Here is a 12,861-nt window from a genome sequence, read left to right as displayed (position 1 = left end):
TTGTCTCCTTCAATTTTTTTCTTAAATACATTTACAAATGGGTAATGCCTTCACATTGTTCAAAAATCAAAAAGGATGGAAAGTTTTATAACGGAGGTCTCCCTCCTGCCCACCTCCTACCAACAGGTAACCACTGATGGTTGTTTTTAAGATGCCTTCCAGATACTTTTTTCCTTTTTTTTTTTTTTTTTTTTAACACAGCCATACAGAACCGCATTGTACGACTGTATCAGTCCTCCATTGACGGGCATTAGCTTTTCAAACGTTTGATATTACCAGCATCTCTGCAGTGAAGAGCCTACTATACGTGTCTTTTCCTAAAACTGAGATTGAATCTGTGGAGAAAACTATAGAACCAGGTCAAGCAGATCACAGCCTCCATGCTGGCCTTCCCAGAACACCAAGATCAGCCTTCACAAGGGCAGGAACAACGTTCAGTATTTTTTTCATGTGTCGTCACTCAGAGTGGTGACAGAGTCCACTGCACTGATGCACAGAGGCCAAAGAACATCTCCACCTACTCTCCTCCAGTTCTCGCGACTTTTGCAATAGCTGACTTAACATCTTTGTCCAGTAAGTCTAACACCTGGGCCTCCCTGGAGACAGTTTCTATTGACTGCTTTTTTTTTTCCTGAGTATGGGCCATACTTTCCTGTTTCTCTGGGTGTCTTGAATTTTTTTATTGCAAAGTGGACATTTTGAATAATACAGTATGGCAACTCTGGAAATCAGGATCACCACCCTCTCCCCTGGGTTTGTCGTTACTGGCTTTTGGTTGCTGTTATTTCTCTAGTGACTTTCCCAGACTAATTCTCTTAAGTCTGTATTCCCTGCAGTGTGTGGCCACCAATGTCTCTGCTCATTGAGCTTAGTGGTCAGTGAGATGAAAGGACAGAGGTTTCCTTCAGTACTCTGAACCATAAGTCTTCTACTGCTTGCAGAGGAACTCAGTATGTGATTAGGCACACCTTCATGCTCAAGCAGTCTTGGCCTTCACCTGCATGAGACCTCAAAGTCAGACAGAGATGAGAGACCCGGCCCTGTCAGGTCTTTTCAGGGTACAAGCACAGTCCTACACGTGTGCATGGCCTTCAAGGTCCCGAAGTATTTCAAAGCACACTAGGGACACCTCGTTCCCCAGATCTTTGGCCAGGCTCTTTTTTGCCCCAAGCAGTGTCACAGCCTCGGGCAGCACAGTGTTAAACAACTGCAGGTAATTATTTCAGACACAAGTCCTGGGGGTAGAGCCTCCAGACAGAGCAACCTCTGAGGCGGATCCACTAACAACTCCCTGGAATGCAGCTTTTCTGGGAAGCTGCAAGACAAGTGATGACATTCTGGAGATGCGACTTCCCGAGGAACTCTAACCCAGTCTGTCCCTCCAGTGGCCACAAGGCTGCTCGTTTTCAAGGCTGCTGCTGAACTGGGGGGAGGAGGAGGAGAGTAGGCCAAGTTAAAATGCCACAAATCCTACTGTTCTTCCCAGCACGGCCATTGTGCTAAGCACTTCACTTCCAATACCCCGTTTAATCTTTAACAACCTTATGAGGTTAGAACTATTACTGTCCTATTTTATAGAAGAGAAAATTGAGGCATACAGAGGCAAAGTCACTGGCTCCAGGCCTCATAACCCTCAATGCTGGGTTATGAACCATAATTTGTCTGATTCCAGAGTCTATTCTCAACTACTGTGCAATGTATTACTTTTCATCTGTGAGAGAGTAACTCAGAGAAACGAAGCTTAGTTAAAAGTGTTGCTTTATGAATATGAACTCGTGAGGGAGATCAATTACATACAAATTTTACAGAATACACATTATATATAAATTATCAATGGGTTCTTTTCCCTAGTCATTCTTAACACAGCATGGATCTGAATCACATGGAGCTTCTTAAAAGGATACCTGCACAACTTCCCTCACTCCCTGAACCATCAAGGACGTAACACAGATGTCTGAATTTTTAAAAGTATCTTCATTTTAAAATTCTTCAGAGATTCTGAAACTCTCTGGGTTATCACTCAGGTGAGCACTACGTTAGACTAAAAAAACTCTTAAACTAAAACTGTATTGACTATTTCATCACCTAATTTCTGTAACAAGCGTCCACAAAGGAAAGACGCTTCTTAGAGAATATAGCATAAAGGAAAAAGCAGAGGCTGAGGAGTGAGACTTAGGTTTTAATGTTAACCTTCTCATTTGCTATATGTATGACCAAAGGAACATTAACTTCTCCGACCTTAGTTTCTTCATCTATAAAATAGAAGTTAAAAGAAAAAAAATCTACCTCTTAGAGTTGTTACAGTAACAGGTAACATATGCTGGGATGAAGCCTGCACTCAAATGGCAGCTGTGTTAGTTATCCCTGAAACTGACATTAGATTCAGAAATTCAGCAAATATTACTGAGCGCCAGCTCTGGACAAAGTCTGCTCTGTGAGGTTACCTGAGTGATAAGAGCCTTCCAAAATCTCACAATCTAACAGAGGAGAGGGATTTTCTCTTTAAAAAGGAAAACTGAGATGAGCATTAACATAGAGAAGAATATTTATTATATCATAGGAAAACAGAGGAGGAGACATAGTTCTGACCTCAAACAGTCCTTCAAAGTGCACCGTGAACCGCGCCTTGGAAGAAGCACTGTCAGCTACGCTCCGTGGACCTCACTGCAGACCAGTGGTTCTCAGACTCCAACGGGCATCGAAATAGCATGGAGGGCTTGTTAAAACACACATTTCTGGGCCCTACCCCAGACTTCCGGATTCAGTAGGTCTGGAACGGGGCCTGAGAGTGTGCATTTCCCAAGTGACACTGATGGAACCATCTTTGAGAATCACCATTCTAGACAGAGAGAGTGCTTGAGCAAAACTGGCAACTGATATACAAAGTACCTCTGGGCTCTAAGATAGGCTTTGTGTGAGTGATTAAGGAATATGGTGAGAAGCCTAGAAGAGAAAACTTCCTAAACAAAACACTTCCTTCTCTAGTAAGAGGTAGACTAACTACCCTGGTACGAAGGTGAGATGACATTTAAGACTACTTATGGTGATGGCTGCTAACCATGGTGCTAACCGTGGTGATTACCACGGTGATCACTTTGCAATATACAGAAATATCAAACCATTATGTTGTACACCTGAAACTAATACAGTATGTCAACTATAACTTAATAAAAATGAAATAAAAGTAGTAAGCAAAATAAAATTCCCTTAAAACAAAAAAACGCATATGCAAAAACTGAAAAAAAAAAAAAAAAAAAAAAAACAAAACACCAACCAGTCAAACTCAAACTGAGGAACATTTTACAGAATAACTTATCAGCACTTTTCAAAAGTATCGAAGCCATGAAAAACTGGACTGAGGAAATGTCACAGACTGAAGGAGACTAAGAAGATATGGTAACTATCTGCAATGCGGGATCCTGGATTGAATCCCAAAACAGAGACACGAGCAGGAAAGCTAGAAAAATTCTATAAATCTGTAGTTTTTAAGTTGTTGAATCAATGTTAATTTCTGGGTTTTAATTATTGTACTATAGTTATAAAAACTGTTACAAGTAGGGGAAACTGAGTGAAGATTTTCAGGAACTCTCTATAGTATTTTAGTAACTTTTCTGTAAGTCTAAGATTATTTCAAAATAAAAATTTTTTTTAAAAAAGGCTTAAGTTAAAACTATTTAACTACTCCACTGTGATAAGACATTTATTATCACTAACCTGTTATCTTTCAACTCCACCTGCTACTCCCAGCTTTGCAACACAAACATAATCAATAAAGTAATGAGGCAAGGGAATTTTGGGCACACAGCTAATTAAATGTTCCAAGGATAGAAACATAGTATCACTCTTACTCTCTGTAAGTGAGACTATAACACTAACACATCCTAATTTTAATATTTTACTTAGCAAGCTATATGGGTTAAAATTCTTCAAAAAAAAAAAGTTGAAACGTATTTATTTGATAGTTCCACTTATAAGTTTTAAGGAATGTTCCAAACTCACCAAAACCATCAATATCCAGATTATTTTCAACCACAACATCCAGTAGAGAGTCACCAACTTTTCCTTTGGTTGTTAATGTTTCACCGTCGCGGTTTATAAAGTGGACTGTTACTTTATCTTCTGAGCTGGAAAAGGAAGCAGTCCTTTATTATTTTCAGTAATTTCAAAACGTACTTTAACTGTTTTAAGAACTGGTAGAGTGACCAGTAATCCCGCTCCTGGGCATATATCCAGAAGGAACCCTACTTCAAAAAGACACCTGCACACCAATGTTCATAGCAGCACTATTTACAATAGCCAAGACATGGAAACAGCCTAAACGTCCATCGACAGATGACTGGATACAGACGATGTGGTATATTTACACAATGGAATACTGCCATTAAAAAATGACAACATAAAAAAAAAAAAGACAACGCCATTTGCAGCAACATGGATATCCCTGGAGAATGTCATTCTAAGTGAAGTAAGCCAGAAAGAAAAAGAAAAATACCATATGAGATCTCTCAGATGTAGAATCTAAAAAAAAAAAAAGAACATAAATACAAAATAGAAACAGACTCATAGACATAGAATACAAACTTGTGGTTGCTGGTGGGGAAAGGGAGTGGGGAGGGACAGACTGGGAGTTCGAAATTTGTAGATACTGACAGGCATATGCAGAATAGATAAACAAGATTATACTGTATAGCACAGGGAAATATATACAAGATCTGGTGGTAGCTCACAGTGAAAAAGAATGCGACAATGAATATATGTATGTTCATGTATAACTGAAAAGTTGTGCTCTACACTGGAAATTGACACAACATTGTAAACTGACTATAATTCAATAAAAAAAAATTAAATTAAAAAAAGAACCGGTAAAGTCAGAGAACTATGTTGTGTGTGTGTCTATGCACACAAATATCCTCTTCCATAGTGTTTTCCTTTCTTTCCAAAATTTACTGGAGAAGGAGACACCACAAATCAGAGGCCTAGCTATCTGCACACCTATCAGGAGGGGAGCTCTGGCACCTCAGAGGAAATAGTAAGTACGTCCCATCAAGGCCACCTGTGGTATGTGCTGCCCCAGTGGTCACCATCAGGTCGCGGTTATATGAACATGTTTAGCAATCATTAACACTCATCCCTATCAAGGTCACCTGTGGTGCATCTCTATGAATGTGTCCCTAAAAGACTAGACCCCGGTTGTGGAGAACTTTAAAAAGAAATCATTCTGCTACACTGATAAGGCACCTGTTATGCAAGTGTCTGATGAGTATGGTCACTGAGAGGCAGCAGTCTGATGGTTTTCTGAGTATTTGAACATCTTATCTTGGTCCATGCTGTGTACTCAAAAACAAAGGGACTACAAAAGGGTTTTTTTGTTGCTGTTGTTTGAATCTGTGGGAAGATAAATATAATGCCTCCTTACATGTTTCATTACAGGGAACCTATCAGTTAGTTACTAGTTATCAGTCAGCTGACTAGCTTAAATTTCCCACCCTTCTCACAAACATCAGTCCAAACTCTGGCAAAAGAAATCATATTTTCAACTAGATTCCTTATCCTCCACTACTGATCATTTTCATGTTTACCTCACAATTGAAAAGATATACTTCAGCCTAAAAGAATTATTTGCAATTGTCACTACTGCCAATAGATGGTAATCAAAGAAAACTATGCTTCATGTAAGTAAAACCTGAAATTACGTAATTTCAGAGCCATAAATATCTTGCAAATTATCAAGTCCAATCATCTCATTTCACAAACATGGCAGCTGAAGCCCCTATCAGATAATGTTCTCCCTGATAATTCAATGCTGAAAAAAGGGATTCTATTAATTAAAAATTTTGATCAGAAGTGTGTGTGTGTGTGAGAAAGATGGGGGGGTGGAGAGAATGTCCCTCAAAACAGCCTGTGCTCTCCAACTATTTTTCACAGCAAAAAATGCTTTTAAAGCAAGTATTCCCAAACATTACTCATGATTTTCAAAGAGGCAACTAACATTTTTGCAGGGAAGAACAGCTAGAAATGAAGATACTCTGGAGACGGGGAGACCATGTTGGAGGTTGTTAAAAGGGCATAAACTAAGCAAGGATGTAGGAGACACTGATTCAAGAGACATGCAGGAGGCAGAATTTAAAAGTTTTGGTGACCAGCTCTACAAGGTGGAAGAAATAACGTAGAAATTTCCAGCTCGGGCAATTAGAGAGTACAGTTTAACCCAGGGTTAGTGAAGGAGGAGAAGGAGCTTTGGGGAAGACTGGAAATGAGTTCAAGTTTAGACCTGTTTAATTTAATGATAAAAAACAAGTGCAAATGTCCAGAGGCCAGATGGAAATACAGGTCTGAGCGCCGCAGAAATCTAGAGATTTGACATCAAAAAACGTCTGGTAGCTAACGCTACAAGTACAACAGGAGGAAGGAACCCCGTGGCTAGACACACCACTGAAGGCCGGAGGTGTGGGGGCTGTTACTCTTCTGGAACACTCGACAGCTAGGCTCTGGCAAAGGAATTCCAACCCTTACATTAGACTCCTCTTCTGTTAAATCAGGGTAACATGTATCTATAGTTCTGACAACCTACGCAAAACTCCTAACACAGAGTAGGGCTCAACAAATAACTTATTTAAAGCCCCAGTCCTTTTGTTACTAAGGAGCCTGAGCGGCTGCTACACATTACAGGTGCACAGCCCCAGAAAAAACTGCAGACTAAGAGCAGTAACAGGTTTACAGAAGAGGAAACGGAAATGAGAGAGAAAAAGTAATTTTGCAGCTGAGAAAGTACGGAATATACGACTTAAGAGTCAGAAGATGTTGGGGGGTATAGCTCAGTGGTGGAGCACATGCTAGCATGCATGAGGTCCTGGGTTCAATCCCCAGTACCTCCATTAAAAAATCTAATCACCTCCCCCCTACCAAAAAAACTTTAAAAAAAAAAAAAAAAAAGAGAAGATTTAGATTCTAGCCCTGGTTCTGACACATGCAAATGTTAAATGACCCCAGGTACACATATGGGTACAATGGGGAAAACAGTGACCTGACCAAGCTGCTGAGAGGATTAAAGGAGAGAAAGTTTGCAGAAACCTTTTGTTCCCTAAAGCATTATACACATGTACTTTACCCAGGTAACTCAATCCATTCACTATTAACAACTGGTGTTGGTAAAAGAAAAAAAGTTTTTTAAAAAGAAGACAAAAAAATTTTTAATTGGTGTTGTTGAGTTTTGTAGATTTTTCTTCCCCAGTTCTAAGAACTGACAAAAAGCTTTTAGCTGCTCCCAAGAAGGACAGGATTTCATGCACTGGGAAATAAATATGATCCTTCCAAATCCTCTATCACCTTCAATCAATCAGCCAGCACCACAACTATTTTCTTCAGTTGTTACCCACTATGCACTGTCTTGTATTCTGCTCAGCCCCAGCAGCTCTTTTGACAAAGCTGTCAGGGGCTGCCCTGGTAAAGCTCTTAACAGACTTCTAATGGCAAGAGGAGTGATAGCTGCTGGTGCCCACCCTCTCACTGTATGGGGTGGCCCTGGGCAACTGGTCCAAGAAAAGGGCCCCGTCTTGGCTACCCACTTCCACAGACACCTTAACTCTCACACATGACCCTACAGGCTAAAGAATTATCAACTATTACACTGTTTAGAAGACAAAAACCACGTGACTTCTAGTTCTAGAGTTGTCTGCTACTTAATATAAAATTCCTCTTCTCATTTATCTACCCTACCTAGGATTGTCTTCAGAGTCAAGAAATAATGTATGTGAAAGTCCTTTGCCACCTAAATCACTACCAAATATAAAGCACTGTCAGGGTATTTTGGAGTCAAAGGAGTTTTTCGACTCTCAATTACTGAAAGCTTATCTAAACAAACTTCAAAGTCAGAACTACAGCTTCCAGACGGCTCTGTCTGACTTTACTGAACTTTACACAATAACTGAGATGTTCTGTGGCTGTGATGTCCCAGACAGCAGCCACTAGCCACATAAGGGGATCCTGTACTTGAAATGTGGCCCATGGGACTGGGAAACTGATGCTTTAATTTTACTTAACTTTAATTATCTTAAACTTAAACAGCTACCTGTGGTCAGTGGTGACCATACTGGACAGCATTAAGTCTCAGATTAATAAGAGCTGGAAAATCTCGTTGTAGCTCCAAAGTCTGTGACAGGAAGCACAGGCCATCAACAGAAACTGTACCCATGACAAGGAGAGCAGGTTTATGAGGGAACAGATGTGCTGCCCTTTAAGACAACTTGCTATATTACATCAAACACTAAATTTGGGGCAGATAATTCCCATTTACAAGAGCTTTCATGTTCCTTTAAATAGCAGTTGCACAAAGATTCTCAGTATCTATCCCAATTTATACCCAATTTTTCAAGAAAGCATCCAGTGAAGAAAACAAGGCATCCAAGTAGAGGGAGGTCAAAGACAGGAAAAGCGTAGAGAAAACGGGAGTAAAATAAACCCGGCTTGCATTCCCCACTATCTCCCTCACAGTTCATGCAACAAAAATTTATTGAGCACCTACTCCATTTATGGGATTAAGGGGGAGAAGATGAGCATTCCTATTCTCAGAAACCTCATCAAGAAGAAACCAGGTAAGAGGAGAGAGTATTGCTCAAGTGGTGGAGTGTATGCTCAGGTCCTGAGTTCAATCCCCAGTATCGCCTCTAAAATTAAATAAACATAATTACCCCCCCCATCTCCCTCTCCCCCAAAAAGAAATCAAATAAGAAAATAAATCCAACACTTTCTCCCTGCAGTTCCTGCTACACGACAGCAAGAGGTCAGAGAACAGTAAGGCTCCACCGTGCTGCCGTGCTCTGAAATTATGAGTCAACTATATCTCTATTATATCTAAGGGGATTATGTCTTTGAAAAACAAACATGCTCAAGAATATAAAACTGCAACAGATTTCGGGGAAATTTTTTCACACCTCTTTCAACATATATTGCAAAACACTCCACACCGCGGGCCTAGGAAGCTGCTGATGCTAACAGGTGGCATCTGAGCCCTCGCTATCAGCCAGTCACAAGACTACCTGCAGTACCTGTTTTTTCTTATTTGTTTTTCAAATAACCCTGTGAGACTGACACGATTGCTATCCTTCACTTACAAACATGGCAAATTGGACAATAAGTGGCAAAGCCCAGCTCAAAAGCTTGCCTTGCCAGTCCGACGCCAAGCAGAAGAGAGCACGCTGGGAAGTTCGGGGGACAGAGCGGGTGGATTCTAAATGGACAAAGTGCGGGGAGGAGAAAGTATAGCCCAGTGGTAAGTGCATGCTCAGCATGCACAAGGTCCTGGGTTCCATTCCCAGTACCTCTGTTTAAAAAAATAAATCAATAAACCTAAGTGGACAAAGACCTGGGGACAGAACGTCCTAACAGAGCAGGAGGAAGGCCCGATATGAAACTGCCGGCAGGGACATGAACCGGGCGCATCTTACGAAGGTCACCCCGGGTTTCGGGCAGAGCAAAGGTTAGACCCGCGCCAAATCACGCGGAGAAGCAGCGGCAGCGGAGCGCCCGGCTTTCCCGAGGGCACAGGACGCGCTGGGACGGGAGAGCGGGGGTCCCGGTGCCCGTTCCCCGACAGGCGTCGGTGGGTCTGAAAGGCAACTTCGTCGCGTTACGGAGGGGGACAGCGACCGCTCCAAGCGCCCAGCGGGGTCCACGGCGAAGGCGGGGCGTGAGGCGGGCAGTGCCAAGCCAGAGCCGCCCGCACGAGAGCGCGCGCTGAGGGACCCCGGCCGCCCCACCGAGGGGCCCACCCGCCCACGCCTTACCTGCTCCGAGCGCGCGCCGACACGCTCAGGGTCCGCGTCGCCGCCGCGCCGCTGCCCAGGCCCGGCTCGGCGCCCCGGCCCGGCACCCGGCTCTCCCGGAGGCCGCCGGCTGCCGCGCGGGGCCCGGCGAGGAGCACCCACCGGCCGGCCGCGTCGCCGAGGGCGGCGGAGGCGGCGCGCAGGAGCCGGGCGGCCATAGCCTGTCGGGTAAGTAACTACGGGAGGCGACGCAGGCCGCACGGCAACGGCCGCGAGAGGGAGGCTCGGCGAGGGCGGGCCGGCGGACGCTGCACGGGAGCCTGACGCCTGGGAACGCGGCGAGGGGCGCGTGAAGGGATCCCGGCGAGGGCCTGCTCCGAGCGCCGCTGAGAGCCCGCTCGCTTTCCGGGTGACCTATAAACCCGGAGCGCCCGGCGTGTGGCCCCGCCCCGACCCGACCCGCCCACTCCCCGCCGGCTCCCCGCCTTGGGGGCGGGGCTTTCTAGGGGCGGGGCTCTGCGCTTCGTTTTAACTACTGACCAGGTCTTGTGTTAACCTTGGTGCTTTGTTTGCGTCTGGGATTGCCATGCAGGAATAATAAATCTTAAGATAGCTGAAAACAAATAAATAAATATATAAAAGAGAGCTGAACGTCTGACGGGAAGACACAGTAAAACCACTTACTTTTGTTCTGCACTTCCCTCCTCCTCCTGCCCATTAGGAAAAAGAAAAAAAAACCTATAGGTGATTGTCATCTTTGATGAAAGGGAATTCTAGCCATTGTCAAACAAGGACAGTAGGAAACTTAAGAAATTTCAGAATGCCAATATACAGAAGAATAACTGTGACTATAAAGTTATAAATGATCACAGTAATGAATAAACAAGGGATCCTAGAAAAAGCAGGAATGATTCTAGTCTTTGCATGGCAAATAAATGCTCGTTGAGTGAGTACCTGAAATCCGTAAGCCTGAACTTTGATGAACCAAGATTTTTCTTAAAGACTTTTACAAAATCAGAAAGATGAATTTAAAAGTACACTTTATCGTGGTTAATATGTTGTGGTGGGAAAAGCGTGGGCTTTGAGGTCATAAACAGCGATGCTAAAATCCAAGGTCTACCACTTTTGAGCTCTGAGGCCTTGGATAAATTACTCTCGTAGAGGCTCAGAATTTCCGTAACACTTCTACAGGGATAAAATGTTCCATCCTTCAGGGCCATCCTGAGGGTTAGACAAAGTATAGTGCGTCACAAAGAACCGTAACTCTTCTTGGGCCTTCCTGCCTAAGGTTATTCTTTAAAGGCTAAAGTTAAGTGGCTGATTGCAATATGCTAACATGATAAAAGCTACTTTAAAGAATATTCAGAACAATAAAGTAGAGACCTGAGTCAACTCCCTCAGGGCAGTGTATGGTAGGTATTGAACCTAAGGGTAGACAGATGGTAGTCATTTGGCTCTGAAATTGCCTCAATCTTCCCATAAAGAGAAAAGTGTTCAAGTTGGAAAGGTCACAACAAACCCTGCAAGTAATCTGAAAGAGGAGGTTGTAAAAGAACAGTTAATTTAAAAGAAAAAAAAAATCAAATCTCCAAAGTCAGATGAATAACTTGTAGGAAGAGGTGGGGGCAGAGGGTGGGGGAAGGGGGGTGGACCTGCAGATGATTGCTCTCCTCTTGGCCCTCCTAGTGTAAATCTAGCTTCAGCTCTGTTCTGGCACTTACAGCTTTCCGACTCGTGGGGTGGTTGTATACACAGTTCACCTTAGTAGCCCCCACACTGCCAGGGACAGGGCCTTGAGCATATCAGGGTTTCAGTAAGTGTGAATAAATGAATACTCTCATGTAATTTCCATTAGTCATCATCAGAATTCATGAAGATTAAAGATGGGGGGAAAATGTTCTCCAGATTTTCAAAGGCCAGTTAGAGTAGATTCCAAAAATTACAGATATCAGTATTCAGCAGTATTCCAGAAGGAATTTATAAACATATAATTTATGAACACGGGTAAAAAAGCAATATGAAGTAACTGTGACAAGCTTTTGCTTAAGTATTCTTCTGTCTTATAAAACTCCCACTCTTCCATCTTACACTTCTGTCAAAATCCACCTGTATTCTGAAATCCATCTCAAATTCTATCTTTCCCATGACATCATGCCTACTCCTCCCTCTGTGGAATGCCTAAGACCTTTGTTTATTCTTGTAAAACATTCGGTACCCATCGTTTCGAATAGGATAATGTTCATGAAAGTACTTTGTAAACTGTAAAGTGTTGTAAAAATTCAGATTCAATGTTTATTGAGCACCTACGGAGCTTCAAGGTACCACATGCTCTATTACAAGTACTTGTGTAGCTCCCACTCCTGATGCTCTCAAGAGTGGGAACGCTGTCTTATTCATCTGCATATTCGCAGCACCTGGCATGGTGCCTGGCACAAAGCAGCCATTTCATAGTATCTTTGTTAAAAACTGTATTAGGAGCTTTCACAATTTTTTAAAATTGAAGTATAGTTAGTTGGTTTACAATATTGTGTTAGTTTCAGGTGTACAGCAAAATGATTCAGTTATATATATTTTCAGACTATTTTCTATTATGGGTAATTATAAGATATTTGATACAGTTCCCTGTGCTATACAGTAAATCCTTGTTGCTTATCTATTTTATGTATGGCAGTTTGGATCTGTCAATCCCATACTCTTAATTTAGCTCCCTCCCCCTTTCCCCTTTGATAACCATAAGTTTGTTTTCTATGTCTGTGAGTCTGTTTCTGTTTTGCATATAGATTCATTGGTATTACTTTTTAGATTCTATATATAAGTGATACACAGTATTTATCTTTCTCTGTCTGATCTACATCACTAAATATGATCATCTCTATGTCCATCCATCTTGCTGCAAATGGCATTATTTTCTTCTTTTTTATGATTGAGTAATATTCCAATGTATATATATATACCACATCTTCTTAAACCAGTTATCTGTTAATGGGCACTTGGGTGGCTTCCATGTCTTGACTATTGTAAATAATGCTGCTATGAACATTGGGGTCCATGTATATTTTTGAATAAGGGTGTTCCAGATATGTGCCTAGGAGTGGGATTG

The 12,861-nt window shown here is 42.3% G+C and overlaps 1 protein-coding gene across 7 annotated transcripts in view; it reads right to left on the bottom strand.

Moving 5' to 3' along the window:
- Positions 1-12,861, bottom strand: part of FDX1 (ferredoxin 1) — a 130,765-nt gene that overhangs the window by 77,839 nt on the left and 40,065 nt on the right. For 4 of the 7 annotated variants that reach the window (XM_064482024.1, XM_064482023.1, XM_064482026.1 and 1 more), the window contains exons 1-2: positions 9,783-10,163; positions 4,000-4,124 (exon numbers count right to left, since the gene is read on the bottom strand). In XM_064482024.1, the coding sequence (XP_064338094.1) occupies positions 4,000-4,124; positions 9,783-9,979 (322 nt within the window). In that variant the 5' untranslated portion in view covers positions 9,980-10,163. Of the gene's footprint in view, positions 1-3,999; positions 4,125-9,782; positions 10,176-12,861 lie in introns of those variants that run through there. The other 3 variants (XM_064482021.1, XM_064482022.1, XM_064482027.1) reach the window with 3 other exon arrangements.

The sequence above is a fragment of the Camelus dromedarius genome, chromosome 34 (genome assembly GCF_036321535.1).
Source record: "Camelus dromedarius isolate mCamDro1 chromosome 34, mCamDro1.pat, whole genome shotgun sequence".
Taxonomy (NCBI): domain Eukaryota; kingdom Metazoa; phylum Chordata; class Mammalia; order Artiodactyla; family Camelidae; genus Camelus; species Camelus dromedarius.
Note: the sequence above shows the minus strand (reverse complement) of the source record. Positions and strands in the feature narration are given on the sequence as shown.